This window comes from Bos mutus, chromosome 10 (assembly GCF_027580195.1).
Source record: "Bos mutus isolate GX-2022 chromosome 10, NWIPB_WYAK_1.1, whole genome shotgun sequence".
NCBI lineage: Eukaryota > Metazoa > Chordata > Mammalia > Artiodactyla > Bovidae > Bos > Bos mutus.
Window position 1 is genome coordinate 38,807,914 of NC_091626.1, and position 13,327 is coordinate 38,821,240.

The following is a 13,327-nucleotide window of genomic DNA, read 5'->3' on the forward strand; positions in this document are numbered from 1 at the left end:
AGCCAACATGATACTCAATAGTGAAAAGCTGAAAGCCTTTACACTAAAGACAAGGATGCCCACTCTCACCACATCTATTCAACATAGTATTGGAAGTCCTAGCCACAGCAGTCAAACAAAAGAAACAAAAGGTATCCAAATTGTAAGGAAGAGGGAAAGTGTCACTATATGTAGATGACCTGATACTATATATAGAAAACCCTAGTGCTTAGTCACTCAGTTGTGTCCAACTCTGCAACCCCATGGACTACAGCCTGCCAGACACCTCTGTATGGGATTCTCTAGGCAAGAATACTGGAGTGGGTTGACATGACCTCCTCCAGGGGATCTTCCCAACCCAGGGATCAAACACAGGCCTCCCACATTGTAAGCAGTTTCTTTACTATCTGAGCCACCTGGGAAGCCCCTAGAAAACCCTAAGGACTCCACAAAAAAACTACTAGGTCTAATAAATTAATTCAGCAAAGTAGCAGGATACAAGATTAACATTCAGAAATCAGTTGCATTTCTTTGCTCTAACAATGAAATATCAGAAAGGGAATGCAAAAAAAAAAAAATCAAAAAACAAACAAACAAAAAAAAACAGTCCCTCTTAAAATTGCACCAAAAGAAAAACCCCAAAAACCTGAGGAAGTGAAAGACATATCCTGAGAACAATAAAACATTAATAAAGGAAATTAAAGAGGATTCAAAGAATGGAAAGATATACTCTTGGATTGGAAGAATTAATATGGCTAAAATGGCAATACTACCCAAAACAATCTAGAGATTTAATGTAATCCCTATCAAATTACACATGACATTTTTTACAGAACTAGAAAAAATAATCCAAAAATTTATGTAGATGTGTACTAAGTCATACCCCACTCTTTGCGACCCTGTGGACTATGGCCCACCAGGCTTCCCTGTTCATGGGATTCTCCAAAAACTTATAGATCCATGAAAGACCAGAATTGCCAAAGCAATCCTGAGGGAAAAAAAACAAAACAAAAAAGCTAAAACAAAGCAGGAGGTACAACCCTCCCAGACTTTAGCACATACTACAAAGCTACAGTAATCAAAACTGTGATATTGGTACAGAAACATACATATGGATCAATGGAACAGAATAGAAAACCCAGAAATCCACACACCTGTGATCAATGACTCTTCAGCAAAGAAGGTAAAAATATAAAGTGGGAAAATGACAATCTCTTCAGCAAGTGGTGCTGGGAAAGTTGGACAGCTACATGTAAATCAACGAAGTTAGAACACATCCTCACACCATACACAAAAATAAACTCAAAATGGCTTGAAAACTTAAGTATAAGATATGACACCTCAAAACTCCTAGGAGACAGCATAGGCAAAACATTCTCTGACATAAGTCCAACCAGTGTTTTCTTAGGTCAGCCTCCCAAGGCAATAGGAAAAAAAAATACAAAAGTAAACAAACGGGACCTAATCAAACTTACAAGTGTTTGCACAGCAAAGGAAATCATTTAAAAAAAAAGAAAAAAGACAACCTGCAGAAAGGGAGAAAATGATCACAAATGATGTGACAGATAAGGACTTAATCCTCAAAATATACAAACAGCTCATACAACTCAACAACAACAAAACAAACAACCCAATCAAAACATGGGCTGAAGACCTTAACAGACATTTCTCCAAAGACAATATACAGATGGACCTTAGGCAGGTGAAAAGATGCTCGACATTACCAAGTATTAGAGAAATGCAAATCAAAAGAAAAAGGAAGTACCACCTCACTCCAGTAAGAATGGCCATCATTAAAAAGTCATTAAAAATAACAAATGATGGAGAGGGTGTGGAGAAAATGGAACCATCCTACACGGTTGGTGGGATGTAAGTCGGTGCAGCCACTATAGAAAACAGTATGGATGTTCCTCAGAAAACTAAAAATAGAACTACTATATGACCCAGAAATCCTACTCCTGGGCATATATTCAGAGAAAACTAATTTAAAAAGATCCATGCACCCCTATGTTCATAGCAGCACTATTCACAAAAGCCAAAACATGGAGACAACCTAAATGTCCATCAGCAGATGAATGGATAAAGAAGTGGTACATATGTACAATGGAATACTACTTCGGCCATAAAAAAAAAGATAATGCCATTTGCAGCAACATTGATGTGACTAGAGATTATCATAACTAAGTCAGAGAAAGACAAATACCATATGATATCACTTATATGCAGAATCCAAGGTATGGCACATGTGAACCTGTCTATCTACAAGACAGAAACATACTCACAGACACAGATCAGACCTGTGGTTGCCAAGGGGAATGGGGGGAGGGAGAGAGGGACTGGGACTTTGGAACTGGTAGATGCAAACTCTCATATTTAGAATGGATAAACATGTTCCTATTGTACAGCACAGGGAACTATACCCAGTGTCCTAGGATAAACCATAATGGAAAAGAATATTTTAAAAAAAGTGTACATATGTGTATAACTCAGTTTGTTGTATAGCACAGATTGGCACAACATTTTAAATAAACTTTAATTCAATTTTTAAAAGTATTACTAAAACAAAAAAGGCTGAAGGGATATAAAAACAAGACCTACAGTAGACTTCATGTCCAAAGACACGTACAGACTGAAAGTGAGAAATAGAAAAAGGTATTCCATGCTAATGGAAATCAAAAGAAAGCCAGGGTCACAATACTTATATCAGATAAAATAGACTTAAAATAGTTAAAACAGAGACTGTTACAACAGACAAAAAAAAGGACATTACATAATGATCAAAGGATCAATCTAAGAAGATAACAGCAATTATAAATACACACCCAACATAGGAGCACCTAAATACATAAAAGCAAATATTAACAGACATAAATGGATATATCAACAGTAATGTAATACTAATAGAGGACTTGAACACCCCACTTACATCAATGGGCAGATCATTCAGACGGAAAATTAACAAGGAAACACTAGCCTGAAGTGACACATTGGACCAGATGGAGCTAGAAAGCAAAGAACAAACAAAACCCATTAGTAGAAGGAAATAAATAATAAAGATCAGAACAGAAATAAATTAAATAGAAAAAATAGAAGAGATCAACAAAACTAAGAGCAGTTTCTTTGAAAAGATAAAATTGATAAAACTTTAGCCAGACTCATCATGAAAAAGAGAAGGTCCAAATCAGCAATTTCAGAAATGAAAAAGAAGTTACATCCAACACCACGAAAATACAAAGGATCATAAGAGACTCCTAAGGGCAACTATATGCAAATAAAATGGACAGCCTAGAGAAATTCCTAATATGTACTATTTTCCAAATCTGAACCAGGAAGACATACAAAATACAAACAGACTAATTATCAGTGATGAAATTGAATCAGTAATAAAGAAAAGAAAAAAAAAAAAAACCAGTAAACAAAAGTCCAGGACCAAACGGTGAAGGTGAATTTTACCCAACATTTAGAGAATAATTAATACCTATCTTTCTTAAATTATTCAAAAAAAATTGCAGTGGCACGAACACTTTCAAACTCATTCTGTGGTGCTACCATCATCCTGATACCAAAACCAGACAAAAAAGAAAACTTCAGGCCAATATCACTGATGCAACAATGTAGATGCAGAAGTCCTCAACAAAATATTAGCAAACCAAATTCAAAGATACATCAAAAGATAGTATACCATGATCAAATGGAATTTATCCCAGAGATGCAAGAGCTTTTCATTATCTGCTAAGCAATCAGTGCTATACACATTAACAAATTGAAGAATAAAAATCATGTGATGCAGAAAACACTTCTGACAAAATTCAACTTCCATTCATCATTAAAAACTCTCCAGAAAGTGGGAATAGAGTGAATTTATCTCCACATAATAAAGAGCATATATGACAAACCTACAGCTAACATCATTCTCAACAGTGAAAAAAGTTGAAAGCATCCCACTCTCACCACTTTTATTCAACGTATTGAATAAATCTAGCCAGAACAGAGGAGATACAACGAAGCTGGATTTTAGTGATCCAACTGATGGAAAAGTGTATAGAAGATTTAGTAGGAGAGCTAGTTGGCAGTTTTACCAGGTAGGAATTCAACAGTCAACCTCAGGAAGAAAAGGGAGAAAAAAAATAACACCATTTTGCTTTCCCTGAGGTAAACTATTCGACTTTAAGAACAGTTCTAATTCAGAACAGCTAAATCAACCCAAACACCATTTTCTAATGTTCATTTAGTTAATGGGTTTGTCTAAAAGGACCCTTTATCTTAGGGAACAGACTTTACCAACATAGCATTTTCTTTTTGGAGGCCCTTTTGTAAAATTAGAAACGAACTCAATGAATGTGCCGTATATTTTACTGCCACAACATTTAAAATATGTTTTTCCTCCAGGAAATTTTCAAACTGATCTCTTTCTTCCCAGGTACCTCCAGATCATCGGTTACTCGATGTAAACCTGGAGCCAACTGCCCCAGTTCACACAGTAGCATCAGCAGACAACTGTCCCCTCTCTCTGTCACAGAAGATTCCTCTGCTCCTATTCTTGAACTTCAGAGTCGAGGATCCTCTGGAGTTTGTGGACACAGAGCTGAGAGGCAAAACAGATCAGGTATGTGAGTGACCTCCTCTTAAACAACAGTACATGGGGTAAGCTTCTAGCCAGCAGTGAAAGATCTCACCATTGGCACAGAATGTAGAGATGTGACACTGACTCTCAGGAGTACATGTGAGCAAAGTTTATCAAGTGGGAGGAGAAGGAAGAAGAGAAATGTATAGATATAATCCATTAATGATGGACAGGGTACAGTGTAGCAGAGAAACAATACCAAAACCTATAGTTGGAGGGCTTAACCCGTGGTTAAACAGTGACTTCTAATGAAGTTTATAAGGAAACTATTTTTCTTATCTTCAAGATGGCAAAAGCCAGCACCTTTTATCTCAGTCCTGGGATTTAATAATAGCAAGCTGTACCCATTCTGAGAAGAATAAAAGCACCAGTAAAATCACAGACTCTGCTTTTATCTTTATTAGGACTGCCAGTCCTTGGAGCCCTTCTAGTTTTCCCAATTTTATACCTCCTTCAGGACACTTCAGTTGCCTCCCTGATCAGCATTTACTATTAGATCAAGACCTTTAACCTTTCCTCACATCTGCCTGATCACTTACCAATCCCTGGAATACTTGGGTTACTGGATTCACTAGATAAATCTCTTAACTATATCCATGGGTTTCCCAGAGAATGTATCATTTTAAAACATAGCTGGAACATGCATGGGACTTCCCTAGTGGTTCAGACGGTAAAGAATCTGCCTGCAATGCAGGAGTATGCATAAAATCCTTAAAGGATGAAGAAGGACACAAGAGAGAGCTAAATAGAGACAGAACTCTGGAAAACTCTAAAATGATCAGAAGAGGATGAGGAACAGGACTCAGCAAAATAAACTGAAAAGGAGAGGTTAGTGATATAGAAGGTTGTTATTTCATCTAAAGGAAGTAGTGAAAAAGTATCCATTGAACTTCAAAAACAGGAGATTATTTATTATTATCTAGCAAGAGAAATTTCAAGAGAGTCATGGGGCAAAAGCCAAAATGTAGCAGTTGAGGAAGAATGGGTGGGAAAGAAGCAAAGATAGTTAAGTACAGTATACAGACAGACCTCAGAGATACTGTGGGTTTGTTTCTAGACTCTTGCGGTAAAACAAATATCACAATAAAACAAGTCACGTGAAAAAAATAAATGCAGCTGGGTCCACGAGGCTGCTGCCCAATACTGTTACATTTTGGTGATGGACATCATACTGCCTTCCCCAGAGATAATCTCAAGCTTTGAGTCCATATGCACTTCCTCTCATCATATGACCACACTTTTACCTTCCTGAAAAGACTGAAACAATTGTGTGCTAACAGATGCTTTCCTCCCTGCCTCAAAGTGTCTCAGTTCTCTTGCTTGCTAATTTGCTAATTATCATCATTGCAGGGGCTTCCCTGGTGGCTCAGATGGTAAAGAATCCACCTGCAATGCAGGAAACCTGGGTTCAATCCCTGGGTTGGGAAGATCCCCTGGAGAAGGGAACGGCTATCCACTCCAGTATCGTGGCCTGGAGAATTCCAAGGACAGAGGGAGCCGTCAGGCTACAGTCCACGGGGTCGCAAAAAGTCAGACTTGACTGAGAGACTTTCACTGTCATCATTGCAGGGACCGCTTTTGACTTCTGTGTTTGCTATCATTCTGATGCCGACTCCTCCTACATCCGTGATTACCTCCTCTCCATATCTTCCACCTACATTTTCAATCTCCCCTTCTCCATTTATTCCTTCAGCTTGGCCAGCAATATATTAAAATCTCTTGCATCCTTAAAGTCAATAGTGACACCAGCAAAAACAACAAAATAACTCTATTCAAAACAAGTGGGTAGTGAAAAAAATCAAAAAACAAAAACCTTATAACTTTGAGAACACTAGCTTTAAAAAATAAGCAGAAGAGAAATAATTCAGGGGACGAAGGTAAATGAAGGCATAGAGGAGGTGTGAAAGCCTCTTCTAGGGTCCTACTTATTTGATTAGGGGTTTTTATGAGAAAAGATTTTTTTCCCCAAAATGACAATATTTTAAAATGGAATCTCAGCAACTATGGACCCCAGGGCCAAAACTCCTTTGTAAAAAGTGAAGAAAATGACATTGTAAATCTTCAGAAAGTTTTAATTGGCTTTAATTAGTTGCAGTAATATTCTTATTATCCCAGTTATCTGCAGAACAGAATGTTGCAGTTAATTAAGTATGGTTAATAAATTTGCCCTCTCTATCATATACCAATTACAAATCTCAAAGACTGTACCACTGAAGACCACATGTGGCATAATTCACTCTTTCTGCAATGATTCGGAAGACACTTGGGGATATTCCTAGACACCAAAAAGAAAAAGAAAAGGAGAAGAATCTAAAGAGCAGCTCGATGTTCTCATGAATGTTATGGTACTTAACCTCAAAATGAATCCCATGAGCTAAGTATTATTGGTGTTTGACAGAGACGCTAAGACCAGAATTAAATATATACTCAGGGCCTTCTGGTGGCAGGGCTAGGACTTTCACTCATGCTTCCAAATTCCAGTGGCCTCTACCATCAATCTGTGTGACTCTAATCAAGATTCAGAGAGACGAATGGAATTACTGATAAATCAATTTTAATGATGTATACAAAACAATAAATCTAAGCAGGACTATAGAAACTCATATTTAAATGATCAGAAAAATAAAAGAACCCTGGAGAGTCAATCTTCCTATGGTATCTACAGATAGTAAAATTAAAGAATTGTCAACAATTCAATCTAGTTCGCAGAAGATGAGCCAGTACTATGGGAGGATTTAGGTGACTATTGGTGTCATCAAAAGTACTCTGTATGTTCTGACAGTGGTACAGATGTCATCTTCAAAGGTGACAATAAAGGCAGATGTCAAAGGAATACAAATAATCTTTGTATAATCATTCCTCCGTTATGAGCTAGTCCCTTAGAATAGTGTGATCTAAAGTGTAGTATACCTTTCTCTTCTATTAAACCTCATGCAAGGCTGCCATTCCTGCCAGGAAACTTTTCTCTAAACCATTTTTGAAGCTTCCAGTGCTTAAATGGGGAGCTCAAGCCTGAAACGTAGACCGAATGAATATTCAGAATAAAAAGTTTAGACCCTGGAGTCATACTGACTTGGGCTCAACCTTGAACAACCTTTAATACAAGTCTCAGTTTTTGCATCTGTAAAATGGGACTGGTAATAACCCACTTACTTGGGTAGGCTCATGTTCCCTTTCCAGCCTTCCAAGACAACAGCTCTTGTTCTGCCCTCTTATTCATTTTCGTTTTTTCCCCTCTACTCTCTGTATAAACCACGTGTACATAGTGAATTTGAAGAGTGTTATCAGGTCTAGTCTATACACAGCCAAGGATTCTGGTTAGCATACTTTCAGCCTCATCTCAATGTTACTGCATCACGGAAGTTTCTCCTGGCCACTACACCTCATCTTAACAAGTGCTTCTTGTCTGCCTCCACGTGGCCTTGTATCTGCCATACACGGCCCTTCTCCCACTGTTTTAGATGTGTTTCCTGACCTTCCTCTAGATTATGAGCTCAAGTCTTTCATTTTTGAACCCCTGGGACCTATTTAACTAGCTCCTGGTAGTCTCCACAGGACTTTGTTGAATAAATAAAAAGAATACCAGTTTTCATCTTCCGGAGACTAGGCTCTGAGAATTCTGTTTATAACACTTGGAAGTCACGTAGTAATTGCCTGTTCATCCTGCTTGGTTTATACTCTCCAGTGAAAAATTCGCTTTCAAGGCTTGCTATCTGCTTTCCCCAAATAAATGGCTGGATGAACGCCTTTGCCAAAGCGGGGCAGTCACGCCTGGGTCATTAAGCAATGGAAACATTCAGCAGAGAGCCGGCAGGTTCTGAAGAGGAATGTGAGAAACCCATCCACTATCACTCTCAGTCTGTGGGCTGTACCACTTGCGTAAGCCCAGGATAAACCTTATATGCTTAGAGGAGGTCCCTGGAAACACCATGGAATTTTACAGACAATTCTGTCTACCTTTCCCCGGATTCTACCATCTGGGGACTCAGGATGACCACTGCTCTCATTTAATGTCCTGATGGGTATATAAATTCATTGTGTTGAACTTGTTTTCACTCTTAGGGAGAAGGCCTTTATGATTGTCACTTTTGGAGAACTTCGGCTATTTCAGTGTGAAAAAAAATGCTACTAAATTTTCTTAGTAACTGTAAAAATATAAAGCAGAACTCACTGTGCTCCCAGAAATATATTAAATAGTAATTTGTTCTGAGGTAGGAGGTGATTTTGTGCAGTCCAGACTTGCTCTATTTAATCTTTGCTGCAGTTTAAAAAAAAAAAAAAAAACTCAGTGGGAAATAACAATAAGTACTTATTTCTCATTCACTTTTTATGTTGGTGAATACAGGGTTCTAACTAGGTCCTGCTCATTCTCCTACATAGACCAGCTTCTATTTGAGATTTTCCATTCTATTGGCAGAAAGGAAGAGCTAGAGATAGGTAGTGGGACTGTGTGAAGCCTCTTAAAGCTTCTACAGAGAGCTGGCATACCATACCACAGATGGTGAACATACCATCTGTTCATGTTTGATTAGGCAAAGCAGATCATGTGGCCAAGGCCAAAGCCTTTGAAGCTGAAATGCTCTCACAAGGAGGTGGGTAGGGTTCCCCTGAGAACAGAGAGCATCCACCAAGTTCATCAGCATCATCATGGCCTGGATAAGGGTCCCAGATACACAGTATACCTTATAGAGCAGAGATTCCAGACAGAAAATGAGCCAGTGTTATTTGTCTCTTCAAATGATAGCAGGGAAAACAAAACACTGGTGATTCTACTGTCTGTCTCTTTGATTTCTGTTTTATAACTTGATTTCCACACATTTGTATTCCTTTCCTGTTTGCAGGGGATGATGGAACACAGACTCATCCTGAGAACAGCAGCCAAGAAAACAGAATCAAGGCTCGCTGCCTATCCTGCATGTCCATGGTTCTGAAGGCTGCCTGGGGACTTTTGATCATCTTGTCAGTGTCATCATCTTGGGTTGGAACCACACAGATTGTAAAAATTACTTATAAGAACTTCTACTGTCCATTTTTCATGACTTGGTTTTCAACGAACTGGAACATTATGTTTTTCCCAGTCTATTATTCTGGTCATCTGGCCACTGCTCAAGAAAAACAATCTCCAATGAAAAAATTCAGGTAGGTTTCATATTAAATGGCCAATAGGAGATGGTTTGAAATAATTTCATGCAAATATGCATGATTTCATCTCTTTGAAAGATGAGCTAAGTGTGGAGAGGCAGGATCTAAGGTCAGTAATGAACATATGAACATGAAGAAACAGAATCAGCTCGCTCCTCCCTCCAAAATTATTGTCTACAACATGCCAGGCACTGTGCTAGTGCTTTTGCAGATCTTATCTAATTATCATTGGTGGTAACAGCCACCTTTTAAGGTGGTGTTAATTATCCCTATTTTAGCACAAGAATAACAGGTTTGGAGAGATTCAGTGACTTGTCCAAGGTCACACATTTATAAATAATGGAACCCAGATTTTAATCCAGCTCAATCTCTCTATCATGTTTTCAAAGAACAACCCAGGGTCTCGAGCCCAGAAAGAAAAAAAAACACTGTATTAATAAGATTCTTACAAAAACACTTGCTCAGTATTCTGGACACAGTGGTATTATAGCAGATAAAATGACTTGGTCTCATGCAAATGGAAGTCTGGCCTTGGGATGGTTTAAAAGAAGCTGTTCTTTGCTGGCTAGGAACAGAGAGCTTTGTCTGTTGGTTTGCTGGCCATGAACTTGACTGCCATGGTTGTATTGGTTGCTCTGAGTTAGATCTGGCTTATGCAGCTCCATCTTGGAGAGATCGGAAAGTTGGCAGAGTCATGTCATCTAGTCCTGTGCAGCACTGAGGAAAGGCAAAAGTAGCATTTGGGTTAAAGGTCCTTTGCCAACAGACAGCTTCTTGAAAAGAAAAACCAGAATCAAGGAACAACTTCCAGGACAGTCACTCTGCTCACCAAGAGAAAACAGTGGTCTTGACTTCAGCAGATGGCAATGGGAGAGTGACAGCTTTTTTGCTTATTCCTCCTCAGCAGAATGGCAATAAATTTGTCTTACAGGAGCCCAAATAACCTTTCTACCTTGCCCTTTTACCTTATGATAACATGGTAAGACTGTCCTTAAAAACGTAAGACATTCTGAAGGCTTTATCTTCAACTTCCAATTTCTATCACCAGCTTGGAATTGCCCGGGAATCCTGAAGTCACACTGTGAGCTGACTTTCTCTGTGTGTGCATGAACATTCTGCTATCATTAAAGCAACAAAAACCAGTTCAAAGAGAAGTGTTTTCTTGTTTGGAGGAAAGAAAAAAGCCTTATATCTGTTAAGGATTGCTAAAACTAATTTCTTCCCATTAAAACAGACATGATCCTGGGGCATAAGATCTTTTTAGATAACAATACTTAATACATGATTGCAGGGGACATGATCATCAGAATAAAGTTCTCCCTGATTGCAGATACCTCCATTTACTTATAGGGTATGTGTTCTACTCAAAGGTTCCTATGGTTTAGACACATATGCAGATTAAAAACAGCAAAAGGTTAGTATGGGAAGTAATGCCTCAGAAGACCTCAAAGCAAGCCAGGTCAGTGTTACTTAAGAGAACACATTTACAACAAGAGGCTCCTGCTGACAGAAGTGGTGTTTGGGGAATGAGTTTCTCTCACACCGAATGAACTCTGAATTTAGTGAAATCTGTGACTTGACAGGACACCTCCACCTGTTAGTCCTAGCGTGAAGTTGACCATTTCTGAAACTGAATCAAAGAGCTTTTATTGTCAAGCAGAAAACATTGTCTTTGTAGGGAATATTCTCTAGTGGCCCCCTCCATATGAAAGGTAAACACTGCCAGAAAATTCTGAGATCCTTGATCTTTATTCCCTGTGGACTCTGCCAAAGGAGAATCTGCCAAGGGACTCTGCCATTAACACTGTCTGCCAAGAAGTCACCCCACGAAGCTCTCATGGCAGAACAAGGGGAGAATAGTTAGTGTCTATTGGATGTATCCCATAGCATCAAACCCTCTGTTTTCTCCCTTTCTCTTGAATGGTATGAAAGCATTTCCAGTTTTTTTCCGTATCACTAACATCAAAAGAATTTTCAACAAAGTATCAAAACTGGGTGGTAAGGATTGTTCATTTGGAAGTAGTTTTTGATATTTCAATCATGCCATTTATATACAGTTAAGAGAATTCAATTGCCTCAGGTGAATTTGAAATTTAAGAAAAAAATTATATACCAGTTTTGATGGTATATCAAAAGAATATCAAAGGGTCATTTCTTAAGGGAAAAAAATCTCTAGAAAGCCTGAAACTAGAGCCAAAGATACACCTGCCATATGTCAGGAAGCTAGGAAATGTGCTTAAGATGCCATCCAACATGCAGAAAGTGTTCCGTAACTAGTAGCTGCTGGAACAGCGATGAGCATGATTACATTGTCAGTACCCCCAACTTCTAAGCTTCTTTCCAAATTTTGCCTCCTGTCAATGCTTCTTGTCTAGAAATTCTGATCTCTGATCTCATCATCCCAGGGAGAGACAGGCTGTTGTTATCTGTTTCTCCACAGAAATTCATCTTTTTAAAAGAAATTTTCACATTTCCTAGCACTTAATGCTTAAACAGCAAGAGGTTTTACTCAGGTGAACTGGTGTTTGGAGACCAATTTTAATTCTTGTAACAGCAGTGACAAGTGGGGAGAAGGTTGGCACTGAGAGGAAAGGGGAAGAAAGGGTAACAAGGAGGAAGCCAGTTCTTGGGGGACAGGATAAGCCAGGCCAAGAGCCTCTGCTAGGCAGCAGTGCTATACTGGGGGCACTCTCCTCAGCCCACCTGCCTCTGCTGGCTTCTCCACGGGGCAGGGTGTTTCCTTTCCTGAATCCAAAGTCTTTGAGTGCATTCTACCCAGCATGATGGTGGAGCCCTTGGTAAGAAGAACCATCACTGGCTAGGGCTTGTGATAGGAAAAGAAAGTCTTTAATCATAAATAGATTTGTTGTGGTTCTTAATGAATATGTATTTTAAAGGACGTTTAGAAGTTATAGATGTCAGGATAAATAAACCCATGACTCCCCACTCCAGCTCTCCCTGGCAGATTTCCTCAAGGACCAAATCTCTCTGTAAGAACAGAATACAAAGCATGTGCCTAGATGCTCCATAAAAACTGTTGCTTGCTCTGTGTGTGCCTCTGATTCTGAGTATCTCAACAGTAGGGCTTTAGAAAGGCCATCCATTTTATAATATTGTAAATCAATTACACCTCAGTAAAGCCAAACAAAGCAGAGACACCATCCATTTTCCTGTGTGTGTGAGCATGTGTAATTTCTGTTTACTTTGCAAAAGCTTTTGCCTCTGGCTTATTTAGTCCCTTCCCTGAAGTTTTGTCTCCTTCAAGTTAAAATTTAGCTTTGGGAAATCCCATTTTGATTTTATGAAACCTTTCCATTTTGGTTGTCTCTCACATGAAAGTAAAACCACGGCATGCATGTCCATGTGTTCAAAATGGATTTTTAACCTTCTGAGAGTCACTGGCCTACAATTCCCTGTGTTCTCAGCTGCTTGGAAGCAACGTTTACTACGAGACTTGATATTGAAGCTCATCCCCCTGAGCCTGAAGCCTCACCACTTGGTCATGCCCTCCCCACATGCTGTCCTCCTGTGGGCTGAATCACTTCATACAGGGGAGGCAAACATTGCCTGGAGATTGCTTTG

At 39.0% G+C, this 13,327-nt stretch overlaps 1 protein-coding gene across 1 annotated transcript in view; it reads left to right on the plus strand.

The window, feature by feature from the left end:
- Nucleotides 1-13,327, plus strand: part of SLC35F4 (solute carrier family 35 member F4) — a 287,476-nt gene that overhangs the window by 251,277 nt on the left and 22,872 nt on the right. The window contains exons 2-3 of the mRNA XM_070378514.1: nt 4,400-4,585; nt 9,445-9,742. Coding sequence (XP_070234615.1) covers nt 4,400-4,585; nt 9,445-9,742 — 484 coding nt within the window. The remainder of the gene's footprint in view (nt 1-4,399; nt 4,586-9,444; nt 9,743-13,327) is intronic.